This window comes from Lissotriton helveticus, chromosome 3_2 (assembly GCF_964261635.1).
Source record: "Lissotriton helveticus chromosome 3_2, aLisHel1.1, whole genome shotgun sequence".
Taxonomy (NCBI): domain Eukaryota; kingdom Metazoa; phylum Chordata; class Amphibia; order Caudata; family Salamandridae; genus Lissotriton; species Lissotriton helveticus.
Genome location: NC_136062.1, coordinates 391340148 through 391363465, shown reverse-complemented (window position 1 = coordinate 391363465; position 23318 = coordinate 391340148). Strand labels below are relative to the sequence as shown.

Genomic DNA, 23318 nt, shown 5'->3' with positions numbered 1-23318 from the left:
CAAACGTTTTAGAACCACAACCCACTTTTTAAACATAATTTCACGACCCACCTAGCTTTAGTGGGCATGAGGTGGGCGATTTTTTAAATGTAATTAAAGCATTGTGTCGTAGCATACCGTCATTCACAGACAGCACTTTTTGCATTGAAATGGATACTAAAAATACACAAATAACAGTGTTACTGTTAAAACTACTTCATACAAAATGTATAATATGTGGAAAACAGGTTTCAGTGAATATGACTTGTGTATCTCCAAGTAAAGTATTTTGATTAGTTTTGGTCCTATTTAAATCTTTGTTTCTATTACACTTCAAAATCCCATAAAATGGGTTTCATTTTTGCTTTCCTTACTGCTGAATGCTTGTATTTAATTTACAGCTATTTATGTTTTGTTGCATGTCGCATAAAAATGACATCTTGCAGCCCTACCTTTCAAACCCCTGTACCCTGGCAAGAATGTCACATAATTCGCTTTACTTTTCTTTCCCTAACTGCAAAGTGAGAGGAGTTTGTAAATACCTATTCCCATGGTAAAAAAGCAGCAATTTTCTAGGTGACATAGCCTGGAATTTCACATCTGTCTTTGTAGTGCAGCAAATAGGACACAATAAATATAGAATTCAAAAACATCATTATTTCTAGTTTGCACTTTCACAACCCACTAAATTTTGGCTCACGACCCACAGGTTGGGAATCACTACCTTACAGTCATAGTGATGCTAAATGTATATAAGACTTCACTTACATCACTGATGAACAAGTTACTTAACTTCTGTAAAGATATATCTGTAAGAAACATTAGTTAGTGATAAATTCCTTACCTTAGAAGTACCCCAGGCATCAGACTGAATACGGAAAGTTTCCGTCAGCAATACCCCTGCGCGTCGGAAGGTGGCGTTGTGGGGTTCCGTGTCTGTCGTTGGCATCGTGGTCGCCGAGATGAAGTCGCGGCAGCTACTTAGACACCGCCCTTGCGTGCCGACGTCAGTTCTGTACACAAATTTCCGCGCTCGGATCTCTGCTGATGAGCTGCAACCACTGCCATCACTTTGATAAACACCCGGGGGCGCTGGTTAGGCCAAAGGAGAGCACAGTAAACTGAAAGTGCTTGTGGCCTACCGTGAACCGCAGGTAACGCCTGTGGGCCGTCAGGACGGGAATGTGGAAATATGCGTCCTGCAGGTCCAACGCTATCATCCAGTTTCCAGGGTCGAGGGTAGACAAGATCTGAGCCAGAGTTAACATCTTGAACTTCTCCTTCCGGAGGAAGCGATTAACGTCCCTGAGGTCCAAGACAGGATTCAGGCCTTTGTACTTCTTGGATACCAGAAAGTAGTGGGAATAACAACCACCTCCTACTTCTGGCTCAGGAATGCGCTCGTTGCCACCCTTGGCCAAGAGGGCAAAGACTTTCTGTTGAAGAAATGCCAAGTGATACACCGACATGCAGTGGTACTGGGGTGGCATGTCTGCAGGGCTAGTCTCAAAGGGGAGGAAGCAGCCCCTTCGGACTATTTGTAAAACCCACCTGTCCATACTGTTGTTGTTCTATCTAGGACCCTAATTCGATATTCCTGATTTATGCCCTTATGTGGTTATAATAGATAATATCCTTATAAAGGCATAAGAGTCATATCCATATTTAGTCATAGCCCATGCAGTCCAAATTAAGCAAGGCTACTTCCCCAGGCTCCTAGAGAGTACAACGAGTTCTCTAAACAAACCAAACCTCCAGCAACCTGGGAATTCCCCATGGCTTTTGTTTTGATTTGTCCTAGAACTCCTGTGAGCACTGTAAGAACGGCCAGTTCTTAGTGACATCTTTATTGACGTCATGTCCAACCTAACGTCAAACCCGGCACCTTTCAGGTATAAATATACCAACGTTGCCTTAAGCAAACACACGGTGATTTGGAGCAGAGCGGCTATCTACTTGCCCGAGAGCCCAGCTGATGCGGAGAGCCCACGGACGCAGCCCCTCCCTTTTGACGCACTGAGAAAGACGCTGTCTTTTCTCCTGCCGAGAAAATCCAGCTCCGGTGTTCTCAGCCGCCCTTGCGGGTTGCTGGGATATCGAGTCCTGAGAAAGAGATACCAGACCTCCTGCTTTCTATTACCCAGGTACGGAGCTGACTAAACCCTTAAAGAGAATTCTTGATACAGATTCTTGGCAAAACCAACTTAACTTAAACTGCAATTATTTACTCCTTCCCACGTATTAGGCTTAGGTCAGGTACACCGGGGTAGGCGTATTTAGAAGCACCAGTTGAGTACGTTAGTCAATGTATATATGTATGTTTATATTTTATCCATTTTAAAGTATCATATGACTAAGAAACCATATCAATGCTTTTACAGTATTATTTTATAATACTCCTGCCCTCGCTACTGGAGTAGCAATTATCCTGTGCTGCAGCTGTTGGTTTTAGCCACCAAGCCCCTTACATCCGTGTGGCCGCAGAGGAGGGAGAGGCGCCGGCCCCGGGACTGCGAGGACCAGCATTCCACATCTCCAGCTGGTCCTCTTCCCGCGTGAGCCGCGCCCCCTCCCAGTGCCACGCCCCCAGCCAAGTCCGGATAACTTCTCGCGGCCCCCGCTTCGCGGGAGCCGCTCGTGAAGGAGACGCTGTTTGGAGCTTTTGTTTTACTGCCCTCGCTACTGGAGTAGCAATTATCCTGTGCTGCAGCTGTTGGTTTTAGCCACCAAGCCCCTTACATCCGTGTGGCCGCAGAGGAGGGAGAGGCGCCGGCCCCGGGACTGCGAGGACCAGCATTCCACATCTCCAGCTGGTCCTCTTCCCGCGTGAGCCGCGCCCCCTCCCAGTGCCACGCCCCCACAACCCGACATACCACTTAACTCCAACTTGCAACGCGCATCGAGGGACGCGCGCGGGGCGGAGCACGGGGCGAAGCCCGGGCAAAGGGCGGGCCGTCTGTGGCCGTCCGTGGACGATTGAGGACGGGACGGGCCACTCCATTTTTATCTGATTTATATCCCCATTCAATTGGCACATGTTACCTTAAAGGTCCTTTGCCCAACCAACAACCAGTACTGCTTGAACGAATATTTTATGGCTTATAAAAAACTCCGATCTCGCACTATATTTATGAAGAGAATGGGCACCGAGGAAGCTATCAGAAGATCTTCTGATAATGCAATAAAACAAGGTCAGATAACTGGAACACCCGCAATTAGTAACTATTTTTTAGCTTTATCACCAAAAAAGAAAACTCCTACACTCGTTCAAAAAATTCCACTCGAAACTGAAATAATAACATCAAATGAGGCAGCAGAGCTGCCCAGCCTAGAATTACAAACTACTCAACCCTCAAGTGCTACGGGCTCCGATTTTAACCAGAAGATTCTATTCTCAACTCAGGAATCACAAATTCCGATTCATGATTCCTCACATATAACATCTTTAACACCCATAAAACGATTAGGCAGCCTCTCAGGTACTGAGGACCCTTCTCAAAATGATATAAAGCTGATGGAAAATATCTCAAATCTTCAGTTAAGTCTAGACAACTCATTCATCAGGCCTCAGATCAATCCCTAGAACATAAAATAAATCTGGATATATCATTGGATCCATTTCTACCTAATGAAATAAATTCATCTAATACTGTGACACCCATTTCAAAGGCTCTTTACACTTTACAAGAAATATTGGAATCGGTACTCTCCTTTTTAGGTAATATTCTGGAAAACTCCGACCAAACTTTAGATGCTCAAATTGGAATATTAAAATTTTTGGTAGAAGAAAAGAGGAAAAAAGACCTTGCTGATGCAACCAATAATAAACAGACAATTGATGCGAAGCAGGAAAAATATTATACTTCTTCCAATAATAACAAAAGTTCTGAATCTCAACTTAAATGTGATATTAGTACTCAAACAATCGAATTAGATCAATTCAATAAGACGATACGAAAAAAGATTAAGGATGAGAAAATATATTCCTTGAAGAATCTTTTTAAAGAAGAGCCTCTATCTACAGGTAAAGAGTTCCCTATCTTTTCGGCTGCCAAAAAACATAACTTGCAAAAAAATTGAACCGTTGAAGAAGAACATCGAATTTCCACCAAACTTTCACCTGATGAAGTTGGCGTTGACACAATCCCCCAAACAAAACACAATAAAGGAACAAAGGGAAACAACAGAAATAGGAAGCCAATAAGAAGAATAAATAAAAAGAAATTCCGAAAGCTCAAATTCAAAAATGCCATCACTCCTCATGACAGCAAAGAGGGTCAAAATGATAAAACAATATTCGACCATTCCTTGGCTGAGGCAACTAATGATACAACAAATACAACATTAATAACGATATTAAACCCCAAAGCAATTGAATACATACCTCCCAAAGTAACTGATAGAGTAGGTCAAACAATCAAGGAAATAACAGAGAAAAATAAGAAATTGTCAATAAGTGGTGAACTAACCGTGACTAATCGTTTACAGTTTGAAGAACTTTTTCCTATTGATAATCAACCATTAAACCGAGGAAGGATAATCAACTTGCTTCAGCAAATACATTCTTTACAATCCATAACTAGTAAAGAAATAGATCTGGTAACCTTTCCCATAAAGGACAATCGTAAAATAGCGGAAGTGATTTTCTGGTCACCAGTTCTTCCTGGGATTATCTTAAAGGAACAAGAAACACTCCATAAAAGTGGTTACGATGTCATCGAAAGATCCCCACCAAAGAATATCAAAATCATAAACAAAAGCATTGGCCTCCCAGGAACCCACTTGAATATCCCAATTAATAACTGGTATTCCAACGACTCTAATCTTGCTGATTCAGGAGTAATTTGTACAAGGAAGGAAACCTTGAAAATTCAGGTTAATAAAGGAGAAAGGAAAGTGTGGAACCAAGATCAAGAAGAAAATGTGGTCAAAAAAAACTTAAAGTCCTGGGCTTGGGTCTCGGAGACCATAAACAGTAACAAATTAGATTATCAACAACAACACACTGTTTAACAATGGTTTAAAGATCACCTCATGGAACATAGCCGGAAAAACAAACAACAAAATGAATGAAGTACTAAATAACTATCCCGATATTTTAGCCATACCGGAAACTTGGGCAAAAAAATCTTTTTTTCAGACGGGCTATTATGTCTATGATATTCCGGCTATAGCAATGAACAGAGGCCATGCTAAGGGCGGACTTGCAATCCTATTGAGCGAGGAGCAATCATGGTCCCAAGCAGTTATTGAGTCCAAATCGGACAACTTCCAATGCATCAAGGTCTCATTGAAGACTAATGACTCTGTCCAAAAAAAGGCCTTTTTGCTTTTTAACGTGTATATTCCTCCAGGTACCAACCAGGATACCATCCTTGTAGAAACCATGGATGCAATTGCACAAATAATTGAAGATCGAGCGAATATATCATATTTAATTATGGGTGACCTGAATGCAAAAATATCTAATGCTGAGATCGGAAAATGGGCAAAATTATATGAAGAGGAATCGCTGGAATTATCTATCCCAACATTCCCTAAAGGGAAAGCTTCTGATAAAAGAGGAAAATTGTTACTATCATGTTTACCACATTTAAATGGGACAATCTTGAATGGTAATATGGATGGCGATAGACCAGCATCTTTCACAAGACGAGGGAATGGATCTTTATCAATAATTGACTACTTAATTTGTGGTATGGAGCTGATAGATACTGTTCTACATCTGAGCATTGACTTTACAGACGATAGCGACCATGCTCTTATACACCTAAAAACTGGTTGGTCCGTAAAGTCCTCCTCGTCGAACCGAATCATGTTCCATAAAAGCAATATCGAAACTGACAACAAACAGAGACGGATCTTTTGGAATTCATCGACTTTTGACCACATTAACGAATTAATTTCACAAAATCAACTTCTATCCAACATACATTCCGAAGATCAAATAACAAATTTTGAATGTATCATCAACAAACTTAAAAAAGCATTCCTAAGCCGGATAAAACAAGAAAAAAAGAGAATTTACAAGACGACCAACAAAAGTATAATCAGAAGGAAGCTCAATAAACTCACTCGAGGGCAATACCTAAATTTCTCACCTGTAATCCAGCAAGAAATAAACAAACTAAAAAATCAATTAAGAAGAGAGAAGAACAGTCAAAAAAGAATGCTGCAGGATAAAAATTGGGTAGATATTCAAGAGGCGGCGAAAAAATACAACCAAAGAAAATATTGGTCTCTGATCGCCAAAATGACTGGTACAAAAAAGAAACTGAATGCAATACCAGTTCCACCAAAAGAATGGGAAACTTATCTAACTGAGCTATATAAAGAAAATGCAAATGATTCAGATATAAGTGATACTGAAATCACGTCGGAAAATAAATCAAATTCGATAGAAAAAACTACAGCATTTTCTATAGAAATACATATTAGAAAAGCAAGAAGAACTGCAGCGTCAGGTCCTGATCAAATACCCATTAAGGTTTTGCAGTCACATCCTAAAGAATGGAGTCAGATATTATCATCACTTTTTAATTATATTTTCAGCACTGGGAGATTACCTAAATCATGGCAGGGGAGTATTATTATTCCAATATATAAAAAGGGGAGCCAAAATATCGCTGGCAATTACCGCCAAATAGCGTTAATGGATGCTACTGGTAAAATGTTCGCTGCGGAGATCTTGGTAAACTGAAGGACTGGTCCTTCTCACAGGGTCTAATACCTAAGTATCAAGCTGGCTTTCGTCCCAATCATTCAGTCACTGACAATATATCCACTCTCCAGTCTATTCTAGATAAATACATTGGGCAGAAATTTCAAACAGTGTACGCTGCGTTCATTGATTATTCTACAGTGTTTGACCGCGTAGATAGACCTACACTATGGAAACAATTGAGGAAACTAGGGATTGCCGAAAACTTACTGCAGATCATCATTGCGCTCCATACTAACACTTGGTCCCAGGTACAAATGGGGAGCGAAAAAGGATTGACCAAACAGATTGAAACTTTTAATGGCCTTAAACAAGGGTGCCTTCTCGCACCTATTTTATTTTCATTATATTTGAGCGATTTACCGTATCATCTGCAACAATGCTCCAGTTTGCCACCAAAGATTGCTTTTCAAGGCATTCATGCCCTACTATATGCAGATGATATAGTAATGTTGGACCTTACACCTTTTGGTCTGCAAAAATATTGGACTCTTTAAACGATTATTCCAAGGAACATTATTTAGTCCCAAACTTATCAAAAACCAAAGTGGTGGCTTTTACCGGTAAGAAAAAGAAAAATGTCAAATACTGTTGGCATCTTGATGGGATCAGAGTAGAGGAAGTAGAAGAATACACTTACCCCGGCAGGATTTTCACAAAAAATTTGCAAAATTCAAAGCAAATAAATAATCTAAAGAAAAAATCAGAATTACACGCCGGGGCTATCTCCAGATTGTACACTGCCACCGGAAATAGGCACTTCTCTTCATTACTTAAAGTGTTCAGAGCAAAAATCCCCCCGGTTTTATCCTATGCTACTGAACACATCCCAACTAAGCAATGGACCTTTATGGACTTAATCGAAGGAAAAATTCTGAAAAAAATACTAAAAGTTTCAAGATCCACACCAGTTCAAGCACTCAGATTGGAATTCTCACTTACAAGTACCTACGCTATAGCAGTGGCCAATATCATTAGATGGGCGTACAATTTACTGCATGCTAAGGAAGGAACATTGCGATTCTTGTTAAAGACTGAGATATTTGAATTAGAAGCCTTATACCTTAATTTTTCCAGGAATATGTCAGTTGCATTTAAAATCGCTAATCTTACAAAAGAAATTTTGCTTACCTGGTCAAATCCTCAATTGAAACTCTTCCTAAAATGCTTCACACCAAGATTGAGCTTTGACCTTGATCTCGCATATTGCTCTAAGTTATCCACATACAAACTATTTACGGAGTCATTGGAATACAAGCAAATGCGGCCATATTTGGGATTTTGCCTTACGCACGGAGCTAGAAGGGCTATTATAATGTTGCGTTTAGGTATTTTACCTGTATCTACCTTTACCTCCAGATGGACATTAGTAGGTTCTCCGACATGTAAATTCTGTCAAGGTGGTGATCAGGACATTGAACATATCTTATTTGTTTGTCCCCATCCAAATATAGTAAAAACACGAGTAAGATACCTTGATCCGATATATCGGAAATGTAAAATTACAACAGTAAATGATCTGATAATAGTAGGTAAACATCCACCCAGTGAATGGGTTTGCTACAATTTCTATAAATTTCTAAAATCTTTTTTAATACTGTATTAACTTCTAAACGATTTTTCTTCTGTAAATTGTTTTTTTAAGTTTGTGGTCCTCAGTCGAGTACCAAAGCAAATAAAAATCTTTTGAATCTTTGAATACTCCTTTTACTCTACGCACTTTACTTTATGCTGAGTATTGCAATTGTTGCAATTCATTTCTCTTGCATGAGAAAGAAGACTGCTCAATAAATAACACCTCTTATTGAAAAAGCCCGTCTCTCTATTCTCTGCACTAAGTATGCACGATTGACTGAGTAAAATAGCTGTCTATTGTTTTCACACGACTCTAGAGAGACACTCTTATTCTGAGGGAGCAAAGTTGTCATGTTTTATGGTTGTCAGAAGCTAATCCCTTCTTGACTATCCAGGGAAGTTAAACTTCTCCTTGTTTACTCGAGAAAGTTTCTAGTGACCTCTGAGCTAGCTGGCAAAACTAATTAAGTTTAATATAGTCAGTAGAGACCTAGTCGACTTCAGTCCTACGTCTACACTGCTGTTTATATTATTCCAATGCGCAGAGCCTATTGGGAATATAGGAACTACACTACAATAGTAATGGTGCACCAGTGAGGCAGGTGATGGCGGTACCTGCCACCCACTAGCGTTTGATGGGCCTGAAAGACTTGACTAGGAAGGTTTGGAGGCAGTGGTAGCCTGGGGTGGAGGTGGACTGACCCACCCGCTGGCCCCCTAATCTGCCTCGGTGGGTTCCACGTACGCGGCTGCGCTGAGGCTGTTGCTGCGCAGGCCTGTGGCTCTGAAGCAAACGTGTTGGGGCGCCCCTTCCGTGCCCACAAAAGGAACGAAAAGCAGAAGGTGGCGGTGGGTGCCTGGCGGAAAGGCCCAAGTACTTGGCCGTAGCCCAGGAATACTTAAAGCGCTCCACGCATTGTCTGCTTTGTTGCCAAATAGGCAAACGCCATCAAAGGGCATGTCCATCAGGGTGATCTGGACATCCCCATAGAAGCCAGTAGTCCTCAGCCAGGCTTGGCGACAGAGCGCCACTGTCATGGAAATCACCCACCCAGCGAGTCGGCGGTGTCAAGGCCACAACCAATCGTGAACTACGATGCGTCTCTACCCTCAGCAATAGCTGAAGAGAGCACTGTCCGGGCCTCCTCCGGACACTGAGGCAGCACTTGCGCCACAATATCCCACATAGAATGGGAATAACGGCCCAAGAGGCATGCAGTGTTCAAGACCGCAGCCCTGAACTGGCGGAAGAAAACCATTTTCTTACCGTACTGTTCCAGTTTCTTGTACTCACTGTCTGGAGGTGGGGAAGGGAATGCGCTTGAGGGCGCAGGAGCTTGGGCAACTAAGCTCTCAGGGGTGGGGTGTTGGGAAAGGATAAAAGGATAATGGGGGTCGCCCGGAGCCGGGTGATCGCGCCGGGCCAAGTTCCTATCCACAGAAGCCCCTGTGTTGGGCCTGGACCAAGTGTCCAAATGAACGTCAGAAAGAGCATCATTAAAAGGCAGCAGTGGCTCTGCAGAGGCAGCTGCCGGCTGAAACACTTCTGTCAGGAGGTTAGTCAGGACGGCCACTGTAGGGAGTTGGAGGTGAAGTGTCGCTGCCACCCTACGCAACACCACAGCGTAACTCGCACCCTCCTCCGTAGCCATGGTAGGAGGAGACAGCATGCCAAGGTAGACGTACCAAGACCTCTGGCATCCCCCAATTCCTCTACCCAGTCTGGGTCAAATTCACATTGTGCTGCGAGAGTGTCCTCAGACCCCTCCTAGTCCTCCTCTTCCTCCGAAGGCTGATTAACCGGCAGGACATAGGGGTAGAAAGGCCCCATTGGCATCGGAATCAGCGCTGTGTCCACATCAGGGCTGAAACCAGGGATGATGTCGCCCGGGAACATGGGCGACGTCAGAAGTGGTGCCGGTGGGGTCGACGTTGGGGGAAGTGTCACGAGGTCAACCGACGTCGACCGGAATCCAGGCCTTGATCTTTGCGGGCCCTGCAAAGCCAGGGCCAGAGCCGATAGCGGTGCCTGAGCCGCCAACAATGCAGAGCGAGAGCCCCGAGTCGGGCATGCGAGGCCCAACGGCGCAAAGAGGCAGGCCATGGCTGAAAAAGTCCTGCAGCTGGGCCGGAGTCGCCGACGGACCCGGTAAGGGCGGGTAGGTCGACAGACTGCATAGGCTCCGCCGGAGCTGCAGGGGTGGCACCACCTGCACCCTTAGCCACGTCACGGGCGAGCGCAAGTCGGAGAGCGATGGCGCTTCTTTGACTTCTTGTGATACTTCGCCTTACCTGACGCGAGTGCAAAGACTTCGATCCCGACGAACGATGGTGGTGGCCGACCGGTCCCTCAAACTCCCAAAGGACTGGGACCTTGAAAGGCATGGAGCCGACTGCAGGACTTCAAGCAACTTTCGAGACCACTCCCGCAAAGTCTTCGTCGCCATGGCCCGACAGTCGGGGCACGACTTGGGGTCATGGTTGCGCACCAGGCAGTAGAGACACACTCGGTGCGGGTCTGTCACCGACATCATACGACGACAGTCCCCGCAGGACTTGAAACTGGGCATCTACTCGTAAAACAGACAAAAAGGCCTCGAAAAACTCAGCCAAAAGTCACTGGGGGTACCGCTCTCTCCGGATCTGCGCTTGCTGGCGTCGTCTCAGCGACCACGACGACAACGACTGATGCAGAGCCGCACGACGCCACCTTCCGATGCACAGGGGTAATACTGACAAAAACTTTCCGGATCCAGTCTGACGCCTGGGGGTAATTCTAAGGTAAGGAATCTATCACTACATGTTTCTTGCAGATGTAATTTTATATCACTACACTTTCACTTGCAGAACATGTGCGCGTTGTTATTCTATTATCCTCTGTTGTAAAACTCATTCTGTGGGCAATAGCAGCCCTATAAAAAAGAACATTGAGAATTAAAAAAATTGGAGTCTCAATTCTTGTATGTCTCCTGATCAGTTGAAACACCTGCCATTGGGAAGGCCACCAAATTATTATGACTCTAAAGAGAAAGTGGATGACTCAGTCTTTTCACTGTGCGGAGGTGTGAACAATCTTCTGCTTTCAAAGGTGCTTTTCATAAGGTTCCTCAGGGGAGGTAGATCTAAACTTGGCACTATTTTTGCAACGAACACGAGAGCAAGAGCTCCCCATCAAGATAAATCTAACCATCTGTGACTGTTTCTTCCTCAAGTGTACAGGTGCCTCCTCAAATCACACTTCATCAGTCCATGGCTTTTACAGAGGCAACAAAGGCAAAAGGGATGATGACCTGTAACAGATTTATACCTCCTACAGTGCTGAAAGCCTGCACACTTGGAAGATGACCAATCAAGAAAGAGAAATCAGGAAAAAGCAAAACTCTGTTAAAAAACACACGAAACCAAAGTCAAAACATGTTGATAAATCTTACTGACTTTAAATCCTGTGTCTCTTGGGCAGCCACGGCACATGCAGGCAAGAGCAGTGGGGCGGTGCCATCGCTCTTACCTGCACAGGCCGCGGATAGTCGTGGGAAAAAGGAACTGAAGTCAGTGGTGTATGTAATGTCACTTATCCATTACAGAAATAGTCCTTAAAAATGACAGGATCATTTTGGAAAGATGTTCTTCCGCAAGGATTGCGGCTGCATGTCTAACTAAAAAACAGTCAAGATTGCAGCATTCGAAGACACAGGGCAAGAAAAGAGATCTCCACAGGGCAAGAAAAGAGATCTCCACAAGGCGGCAACAAAAGAGATCTGCCTGCAGGGCTCATGATTCCCGAATGCCACAGACTAGCAATAAACAGGGAAGAGTGTAGTTTATTTGCTTCTGGGGCCATTTGAACAACACACTTTAAAAACAAAAGATAAAGCTCTAAAACAATGTTGTTTACCTGCAGTTCAATTAGCGAGTTTTTTTCAATGAGTTCTTTGTTCCAAACTGCTTGTTCTTCAGCTGAGTGCCTCAAAATATTTATCTGCTCCATTTTCCCAGCTGTTTCCAAAAGCTTTTGCTCCTTTTCCATGAGCGAAGTTTCCAGGAATATTTTTCGGTCATTTAACCTGCAATACCAATATACATTTAAAACAAGGCAATTCTTTTTTAAACTCCCTAAAGAGTCAGTCAAAAGAATAAAAAGGAATCTACACATTAAGTGGACTTACGTTATGCGGGCAATTCTCCTCTTCATCGTTACCTATGAAACGTCTGATTTCATACACTGCACTAAATTCACAGGGTCTACACTCTGAACATGCTTTCTGTTCTTACTAAGGACGTTAACTGTATTCCTGAACCTATTTGACTGCTCAAGGCCATCAACATTCTGCCATTTCTGTGCTTTTAGAAATCCTCATCAATATCTAAACCAAACACAAGAGTTCTGCTAGTGATATGTGGTATGAATCCACATGACTTGAAAACATGGCCAGGGTGGAGTGGCCCTTATTATTTTGGACAGAAAATAAATAAACTTAGGTGTGGAGGTACCATGCTCCCTGACCACACTACCAGTACTACTGGCAATATCTGATTTTGCCACGCGGAGACAGCCATTTCAATAGGGTGGAAGAGAATGACTCAAGAAAGCGACTTCTGAATTCTCAATGCAGATTTTTGCTCAGAGTAAGGAATTTCTGCTCTAATCAGTTTCTAATCTACACCAATATTCTTGGTTTCGGAAGTCAAGAGTAAGAGCAGATCTAACAAAGTGACTGTGTTGTTTCACTTTAGGTTGCGTGACCCAACCTGCATAGAGGCAGAGCAGCCCCAGGGCTTTGAAGACTAGTCTGATTATTTCATCAGAAATTAACAGCTCTGCTACATGACTGTCAGTGCCAAAATTATGGCCCATCAGTTTAAATTTACAGAGGTCAGTGTGACCTTTAATAGGCCATATAAAGATTTAAAGGGATGTCTAGTCACAAAAAGTGGTCTTAAAATACTGAAATCATCTTAGTTATTATTTTAACAAATATCTGCCAACAGGTTCACATAAGCATCAGTTACTACTTGTGTAACGATATATCTGTAAGAGACATTAGTTAGTATTAGATTCCTTACTTAGAATATCCCCAGGCGTCAGACTGGATCCGGAACTTTTGCGTAGCAGTACCCTTGCGCGTCGGTAGGCGTCGTCTGCGGCTCCGCGTCCGTCGTCGTCGGCGCCTTGATGACGTCGTCGGAGTACTTAGACGCCGCCTCCGCGTGCTGACGTCAGTTCTTAGACACAGCTTTTCCGCGCCAGAAACGCAGAGCCATGTTAAAAACCAACACTGGTGCCATTGAAACTAGGGCCCTGAAAGGGGACAACCCTAACCCTAGATATTGGTTCGCAGAACGGGGAGGATGGGTGGGTCGGTAAGGAATCTAATACTAACTAATGTCTCTTACAGATATATCGTTACACAAGTAGTAACTTGTGCATCGGAAAGAGACACGTTAGTATTAGATTCCTTACCTTAGAATAGATACCCCAGCAATACAAACCCCGGTGGTGGGTCTGCGAACCAATAATCACACCAGAAAGTCCTGGAGGACGGAACGGCCAAAGAAGCCATCCCTCCGGACTTGGCTGTCCAGGCAGTAGTGTCTTGCAAACGTGTGCAGCGATGCCCACGTAGTTGCCTGACAGATGTCTTGTAAGGGCACACCTCTGCCCAGGGCAGTGGTAGTTGCCGTCGCTCGGGTAGAATGAGCCCGCAGTCCAACCGGGGGCTCCTTCCTAGCTAAGGAGTAGCATGCCTGGATACACAGGATGATCCACCGGGAGATGGTCCTCTCGTGCACCGCTTTCCCCTTCTTAGCGCCCACGTAACCAACAAAGAGTTGGTCATCCACCCGGAACTGGCGTGTGCGATCCAAGTAAAATGAGAGCGCACGTTTTGGGTCCAGACGGTGGAGCCGCTCTTCCTCTTTAGAGGGATGCGGTGGCGGGAAGAAGGTTGGCAAGGTGATAGACTGCCCGATGTGGAAGGCCGTGACAACCTTGGGCAGGAAAGAAGGTTTGGTACGCAGCACCACTTTGTCCGGATGGACAGAAAGGAAAGGTGGAGTACAAGAGAGGGCCTGGAGCTCACTCACTCTCCTGGCAGAGGTGATGGCAACCAGGAAAGCAGTCTTCAAGGTCAGAAGGCGAAGAGGACAGTTGTGAAGTGGCTCAAAGGGAGCGCACATCAGAAAGGTAAGAACCAGGTTCAAGTCCCACTGAGGCATCACAAACGGAACAGGAGGAAACGTATGTGTGATGCCCTTAAGAAATCTATTTACAATAGGGGACTTGAACAAAGAAGGTTGATCAGGCAGCCTGAGAAAGGCTGAAAGGGCAGAAAGGTAGCCCTTGATAGTGCCCAGAGCAGAGCCCTGCTGGGCAAGAGAAAGAAGGAAGAGAAGAACCTCAGAAAGAGGGGCATTGAGGGGATCCACAGCCTTTGCTGTGCACCATGCCACAAATCTGTTCCACCTGCAGGCGTATACCGACTTTGTGGAGGGACGCCAGGCTGCCAGAATGATGTTACAAACTTCAGGAGGCAAGTCAAATGGCCTCAACTGTCGCCGCTCAATCTCCAAGCATGGAGGTGGAGACTGGACAGGTTCGGGTGGAGGACCGTCCCCTGCTGCTGCGACAGAAGGTCCTCCTGAAGAGGCAGACGAACCGGGGGATCGACTGACAGACTGAGTAGCTCTGGATACCAGTACCTTCTCGCCCAGTCCGGAGCCACAAGGATGACTTGGGCCCGGTCGAGCTTGATCTTCTTCAGCACTCTGGGCAGAAGTGGTATAGGCGGAAAGGCGTACAACAGACCGCAACTCCACTCGCGACGAAAAGCGTCTCCGAGCGAGTGCCGCCTTGGAAATTCCAACGCGCAGAACAGATGACATTGCGCGTTCTCTTCGGTGGCGAATAGATCTAACCAAGGCTCTCCCCATCGCTGAAAGAGGCCTTGCGCCACGTCCGAGTTCAGACGCCATTCGTGATCCATCATGCACCGACAGCTGAGCTCGTCCGCCCTGGCGTTCAGAGAACCTTCCAGGTGTTGAGCCACCCGGGTCACGCCCTGTCGTTCCAGCCATTGCCAAAGGCGAAGAGCCTCTTGACAAAGGATCTACGACCCCACCCCGCCTTGTTTGTTGCAGTACCACATGGCGGTGGTGTTGTCCGTGAATACCTGCACTACACTCCCCCGGACAGAGGGGATGAATGCCTTCAGTGCCAGACGAATCGCCCGGAGCTCCAACAGGTTGATGTGGAGCCGGGTCTCCGCCGGAGACCAGAGGCCTCTGATCTCCGCCTCTCCCATGTGGCCTCCCCAGCCCTGGAGGGACGCCTCCGTCACAACCACGTGCTCCGGTTGGGGAAGGGAGAGGGATCTGCCGATGACCCAATCGCGGTCCGTAAGCCACCACTGCAGCTGTCTCGCAGTGCCCTCCGAGATCAGGACGTGGTCGGATAGGTTGCCCTGATGCTGGGTCCACTGAAACTTCAGGTCCCACTGCAGAGCCCGCATCCGCCACCTGGCGTGATGCACCAGTAGGATGCAGGAGGCCATCAGCCCCAGAAGCCGCAGCATCAACCTGACCGAAACCCGGGATAACGGCTGAAAGATGGGAATCAGAGCCTGAATATCCCGGACCCGCTGTTTGGGCGGATAAACCCGAAACCGCGCCGAGTCCAGAACCGCTCCGATGAAGAGGAGCTTCTGAGAGGGGCACAGGTGTGACTTCGGCACATTGATGGAGAACCCCAGCAGGTGCAGGAGGTCTGCCGTCGTCTGGAGGTGGCTGACTGTTTGGGGCGAGCCCGCCTTCAACAACCAGTCGTCGAGGTAGGGGAAGACTGAAACCCCTAACCTGCGCAGATGAGCTGCGACCACCGCCATCGCCTTTGTGAACACCCGTGGGGCGCTGGTAAGGCCGAAGGGGAGCACGGTAAATTGAAAATGCTCGTGGCCTACCATGAACCGCAGGTAGCGCCTGTGGGCAGGCAGGACGGGGATATGAAAGTAAGTGTCCTGCAAGTCCAACGCTACAATCCAGTCTCCTGGGTCCAGGGCAGCCAGGACCTGAGCCAGTGTCAGCATCTTGAACTTCTCCTTCCGGAGGAAGCCGTTGACGTTCCGTAGGTCCAAGATAGGGCGTAGGCCCCCTTTGCCCTTCTTGGGTACCAGAAAGTAGTGGGAGTAGCAACCACACCCTACTTCTGGCCCAGGAACGTGCTCGATGGCCCCCTTGGCCAAGAGGGCCGTAACTTCCTCCTGCAGAAGTCGCAAATGATCCCCCGATACACGGTGGTTCTGCGGTGGCATGGCTGGAGATGTCGCCTCGAAGGGGAGGGAATAGCCCCTGCCCCCCACTGGCGTCACATGGGCCTGGAAGCACGGACTAGGAGGGTTTTGAGGCGGATGCTGCGGGGGAAGGTGTGGACTGACCTCGCCGCTGCCCCCGACCGCCCGGACGGCGGTTCCCACAGCCGCCACCGCGTTGGGTATTGCCCTGCGGTGCGTGGCTGGCGGCGCGTGTGGGCGCACCCCTTCCGTGGCCACGAAAGGAGTGAAAGGCAGCCGATTGCTGGCGCTGGCCCGAGAGGCCCAAGGACTTGGCCGTAGCCCTGGAGTCCTTAAAGCGCTCAAGCGCATGGTCTGCCTTGTCGCCAAAGAGGCGACGGCCATCGAACGGCATGTCCATGAGCGTGCTCTGGACATCTGCCGAGAAGTTGGCGGACCTCAGCCAGGCGTGGCGTCTGACCGCCACCGTCGTAGCCATCGCCCTACCCAGCGAGTCAGTGGTATCCAGCCCACACCTGATGGAATACTTGGCTGCATCCCGGCCCTCCACAAGGGCTTGGCCGAGTTTGGCCCGTACCTCCAACGGACACTCTGGCAGCACTTCCGCGACCTTATCCCACACAGAGTGGGTGTAACGTCACAAGAGGCAGGCGGTGTTGCAAGACCGCAGGCCTAGGCTAATGGATGAGAAGATCTTCTTCCCATACTGGTCGTACCTCTTGGATTCCCGGTCCGGGGGGGCGGACGGAAATGCGGTCTGGGAATTGGAGGCCTGGATGACCAGGCTCTCGGGGGTAGGGTGGGAGGACAGGAAACATGGGTCGCCCGGGGCTGGGCGGTGGCGCCTGGCCACGTTCCTATCTACGGGCGAACCCGTAGCAGGCTTGGACCAAGTGCCCAGAAGAACGTCGGTCAAGGCCTCATTAAAGGGCAGCAGAGGCTCGGCCGAGCTTGACTGCGGTTTAAGGACCTCAGTGAGGAGGTTAGTCCTCACGGCCGCGACGGGGAGCTCAAGGCCCAAGGCCTTGGCAGCCCTCATCAGCACCGCACTATATGTAGCCCCTCCTCCGTAGCCACGATAGGAGGGGAGACAAACCCAGTGTCTGGAGAGGTGTCCAGGCCACTGGCCTCCCCAAGGTCTCCTGTCCAGTCCTCATGAGACTGACACTCCCTGGTCAGAGGGTCCTCAGACCCCTCCCAGTCCTCTTCATCACCCATCTCCTGAAATTCAGGGGTCTCAACCAATGGGGCCTGTTCATAAAAGTGAAATTAACCAAACGACGTCTGGAGCGGCGCCCAGTGGGGCCGTCCCGACGGCTGAACAGGAATGGAGGTAGGACCGGGGCTGGCGCCGCCCGAGGACGGCGCCGGAGGTGACAACTGAGGGTCCGACGCCGGGGAGGTCGTGAGATCCACCGGCGACGAACCAGATCCCGAAGGAGGACCATCGGCGGCGGCGGGGCCGAAGCACCCGACGGCGTCGGGGCCGGAGCCGCCGACCCGCTAGGGGCCCCAGACGGGTCCGCTGGGCCCTGAGGCGCCGCGGAGCCCGTCGGAGGAGAGAGAGTTTCCTCATGGCCATGAGGAAGCGCTCGATCTCCTCCGGCGTCGCGTTCAGCCCAGGGACCGGAGGGTGTGGAGCTGCACGCGGCGCCCGCGACTCCGACGGAGCCGCGTGGGCGGTGTCACCCGAACCCCCGGCCGCATCGCGCGAGCGTCGGGGGGGAGTCCGAGGAGCGATGACGCCGCTTGGACTTCTTGTGCCGCTTACCTGACGACGACTTCGACCCGGAGGAGTGCGGCCTACTCTCGGAGCTGTGGTGGCTCCGAGCCCGCGACCTGTCCCTCGACCTCCCATGGGAACGGGACCTCGCACAGCGCGGGACCGACTGCCGGAGTTTGAGTCGCCTGCGGGACCGCTCCCGCCTGGCTTTCGAGGAGAGGGCCCGGCAGTCGGAGCAGGCCTTGTCGTCGTGGTCGACGCCCAAACAGGACAAACAGACGCGGTGAGGATCCGTGACCGACATCAAACGGTCGCAATCGTCACAGGGCTTGAAGCCGGGCATCCCTACGGCACCGTTCGGAGTCGAGAGACTTCGAAAAGAAATCAAAAAGGATCAAAAAAGTTAGTCAAAAAATGACTAGGGTTACTGCTTTTTCCAGATCTGCGCTTGCTGGCGCGGAAAAAAGAAGAACTGACGTCAGCACGCGGAGGCGGCGTCTAAGTACTCCGACGACGTCATCACGGCGCCCACGACGCCGACGACGGACGCGGAGCCGCAGACGACGCCTACCGACGCGCAAGGGTACTGCTACGCAAAAGTTTCCGGATCCAGTCTGACGCCTGGGGATATTCTAAGGTAAGCAATCTAATACTAACGTGTCTCTTTCAGATACACTGCTATCAACCAGATATCTAGGCGATGTGTATTCAACTATTTTACTGAACACCATTCATATCAGCTTTTAAATGTGTCGGTCCCGTATTAGCTTTGCCATTTTGATAAGGTGCTTGGCTAATACCTACAAAGCAAAAAAAATTCCTTTGGTGCAGCTCAACATTGCTTCCTGTCTTTATACCCGTTTTGCAAAATTAACATGCTTATTAAAACTGTATTAACTTTATTTAGCATGTCTACAAGCCTTTATAACAGATTTTAAGGCAGGAAAATATGGCAAATTAACTGTAAACATTGAGCAAGCTTGTAATAATTATTTTTTTCACTATAAATAAAGACATTTAATTGCACATTGTTTGTATCATCTATTCTGTGGATATACAATTTTCTTGGACGATTTGGCTATTTTCCAATGATTTTCATATATTTTTCTACAAATGTGGACTGTTAATGCGGGAGAGATTGTAATTCTCTGTTTAGATTAACCGATAACTGATGTAAAAGCAGAAGGCAAAGGCTAGAAACTAAAACAGGGTACATTAACAGACAGAGGTTAATCAGCATTGCAATGTGGCAGTACTGCAACATCCACCATTCGCATCTATTTAGGTACAACACTGCTCACCAAAACCAACATACAGTAATTATACCAATCTCATCCTACCAACAGTTTGAGAGACATCTGTAGCTATTTAAATAGGTTTACCCCTTCAACTGCTCGTTCACACTGGAGCTAAGAGCCTGGTGCATCTCTGCTTCTCGATTGAACTGAGCACGCAGTTGCATCATCTGTGTCTGCAATCGCTCATTGTCGTTCTGTAATGGAATAGAAAGAAGTGTTACTGCTGTAGAGAGAATGCTCCTGAACAAACCCACTTACTTATGACCTCAAAGATCGCCATACACCGTAATGTGTTCAGATCCTAATATTCTTTTTACCATTTACTACTTACAAGTAAATATTCAGGTTCTGCTTAAACGTTTACAAAGGTAACACATAATAAAATAATCCACTTTAAAGGCAATGTTTTAACATGATTCATTTATTCTTACAAGTATTAAGCGGGATAAAATACGTTCGCTCCAAAGCGACTCTAGTATTCTTAATCCTCACTCCCGGCCACCTTCACATCTGCATTGGAATTGCCTGTGCACCACAAACAGAACTAGAGCGCTCCTCAAAAGAAAGGCTGCCATTTTACGTTTTTTTCTGAGTCGATCTTTGTGGTAGTGTCCCCTTGCGAACTTGTGTTCATAAGCCCCAGACCACCTACCATGTGTGCATGTGCCCCAGATCAATTCTCACCAACTATCTTCATCCAGTCGCCTATATGCTTCTTACTTGAAAGCTTGAAGTCAGGCACATCCTGAGATGAGATGGCTGAGGGTTGTGAAAGAGGGCCAAAGACTGGATCCGCCATGAGGATTTTAACACTGTCAATCTGTTTAAACAGATCTGTCAATTTGCCTCCTTCCTGACTTCCTAGCTAAGTGGCTTCCCGACCTATAAAGATGAGGGGACGGATGACTTATGTAACAGAAGGTTTCATGCAAATAAACTCCACAGAAATGTGTGTCCGAACCCTTCTTTGTGCCCGAGTTAAACATCCAGTAAGTAATACTTACAACAAAATAATGCAGAGTAGTCCATGTTGCTGCCTCACAAATGTTTTTGACAGGTGTTTCTCTTTGAAAAGCTAACATGCCCATAGAATCATTGAACTCCACTCAGCACTGATTAAGGAAGGACAATAATTAGGTCTTCATCCAAGAAGATTATGCAAGTCTTTACCTTTTATATTTTGATGTAAACAGCAGTCAGAACATGTTCTGCTGAAGCTATTAGCTACAGAGGTTTCTCAAGGAATATCCATATACAGTAACAATATGTGACCCTTCGTAACCCAGTCTCTACTTACATCAAAAACTGTGGTTGTAATTGTAATGCACATTGTAGTTTGTGTCACCAACGAGTTCACTCCAAATTGCTTCTTGTCCAGTGTGTTTCTCAAAGTTAAAATCTTTGAAAGGTTGCAGGCATTAACTTTTCAGCATGAAGTCTCAAGAGCTCACTAGTGTTACTTGTTAATTCTATATGCGTTTTCTAGTTCCTTTATCATCTGTAGCTATTTACAGATGATATGCAATTCTGACAGGAGTTGTTCTTTTTAGACAGAATATCAAAGCTTTGGGAAAGGTTTTCATTAAATAAGGTTTCTTTGGGTTTGTTTAGAGTCTCCAAAAGAAGGAATTTAGCTGAGGGGTACACACAGTAGACTGTGGCTCTCTGAGATGCTTCTGTTCAAAACAAGGGGTGGCTGAAGAGTTCTCTACAATCACACCAAACTGACAATATTGTTTCCCAAAGCTTTCACGCAAAGACGTCTCGACATCATCTTGTTCTTGATTTATGGGACGTTAATGGTTACAGCAAGGCTAGAACAGTCTCTAGTGGTTGAAAACGGATGCCTCCAGAGGAGTTTATTAATACTACTATAAACTGATAACTCCAAGAAGAGATACAATGCTGTTCATCTGATTAAGGAAACATGCATACATTAGTGAGTGATCTGACAAAAGAAAGGTTCTCTTGCATGTCTCTGGAGATTCAGCTTCTGCCAGTCATTGAGGTAAAAGAAAAGGTAATGCTGCCACAACGTAGAGAACCTTTGTAAACATTCTGGCAAAATAGTTCAAGATGAAGAGTAAAAATCTATAGTACTAGAGATGATATCGGATAGTGAACCTCAATTTCTGCTGATGTGTTTCTTTGATTCAAAAGGGGATGATGGACGGAGCGTTTGAGCAAATCAAACACTCACCCCCAGTCAACTGATCTGGGTTTAATCCATCACCATTCTTTAGCCCACTCAGCCACCACATTTCAGACATGGCTATATGCAAATCAGTCTGTCCCTGTGCCTCATGGGAACAGTTCAGCCCGAACTGCCAAGCCATGTCTTCCATGGACCGGAAACAAGCATCCTGGGACCGGTTTCGGATTCATAATCCTCATCAGCCAGGCTATCTTGAATGCAGTGGCCAAGTGAGCAAGGGACTCACGTCTGAGCATACCCTGCCACACTTAGGGCGAACAAAGCAATACAAAAGGGGATGATGGACGGAGCGTTTGAGCAAATCAAACACTCACCCCCAGTCAACTGAATTGGGTTTAATCCATCACCATTCTTTAGCCCACTCAGCCACCCCATTTCAGACATGGCTATATGTTATGTTTCTTTGATTGGTATTTGGAAGTAGGCCAGCTATCTGCATGGTTCCACATCTTAATCTAAGGATTTTGAATCAGTGCAAGGTTACTAGAAATCTTTGGCACAAAAAGAAAATTGATAAAATAATTTTCCTCTGTTGTTCTGTTAGGAGAACATAGTTTTGAAATTCAAAAATATGCTTTGGAGAAAACAAATGTAATACTGGGGGCCATGAAAGGAGCACTAAAGGACACATTAGATCATAGGCCTACTTGGCAGCATACAATGGTCTTGGATACTAAGGGTTCATTGATGGTGAAAACTGAGCACTTCGTCCCAATGGAGATATGTTCTAATGGATTCTTATGGGATCTTTTTCCATCTCTGAAATGACAAGAGATGATTTAGAGCACTGTTGCCCAAGAGAATGGAATGAATCTGCTTTGAGGGAAGAGGTGTGGCGCAGCAGTGAGGGTGGCTGGCTCTGAAACCCGGGAGCTTATGGTTCGATTCCCGGCAGCAGATCAGCACCATGTGACTCTGGGCAGTAGCTCACTCAATCTTCCAGACGGCCCCCAGCGCCGTGACGCCCTTGGGTACTTGTTCATGCTTTACGGACAATGAAATGACATCCCAATGCTATTTTACCAAGCTGCAATAGGCGTAGGCCTAACCCATTCTTTAGTCTGGGATCTTTATTGCTGCTAACACCGGAGTGCACTCATGCTTGGAGTTCTTTTAAAGGACACTAGCAACTTCCACGTATGTGCCTGCCATTCCTGTTGTCTCAACAACAGATGTTTCCTAGGAGCATCCTGTATGCTTGCTTTCTGCCATTACGCCGTCTTTTTGATACAAAAAAAAGTACCGCTAATTTGCTAGAGTCTCTGGTAAACCTACATATGGATGTCAATAGTACCAAGCTTTTGAGTTTTTGAAGTCCTGCTGACAGCAGCTTTTTGTTTTTCATTTCTCGTTATGGCCACCCTCCCTTGTCAGGAGGCAAGGCTAGAGGTGCTGTTTGATCCAAGTGTTTGGACATGGTGGGTCAAGTCCACTTACACTGGGGTGTCTCAGAGCCAAGGGAAAGTCAAAGGTCAACGCAGAGTGCTGGTGCTATGTTTCAATACCCTAATTAATCCTCATA

General features: G+C 46.7%; 1 protein-coding gene across 1 annotated transcript in view; it reads right to left on the bottom strand.

Moving 5' to 3' along the window:
• Positions 1-23318, bottom strand: part of LOC144826026 (uncharacterized) — a 658919-nt gene that overhangs the window by 289520 nt on the left and 346081 nt on the right. Inside the window, exons 19-20 of the mRNA XM_078684302.1 lie at positions 19666-19775; positions 12171-12339 (exon numbers count right to left, since the gene is read on the bottom strand). Coding sequence (XP_078540428.1) covers positions 12171-12339; positions 19666-19775 — 279 coding nt within the window. The remainder of the gene's footprint in view (positions 1-12170; positions 12340-19665; positions 19776-23318) is intronic.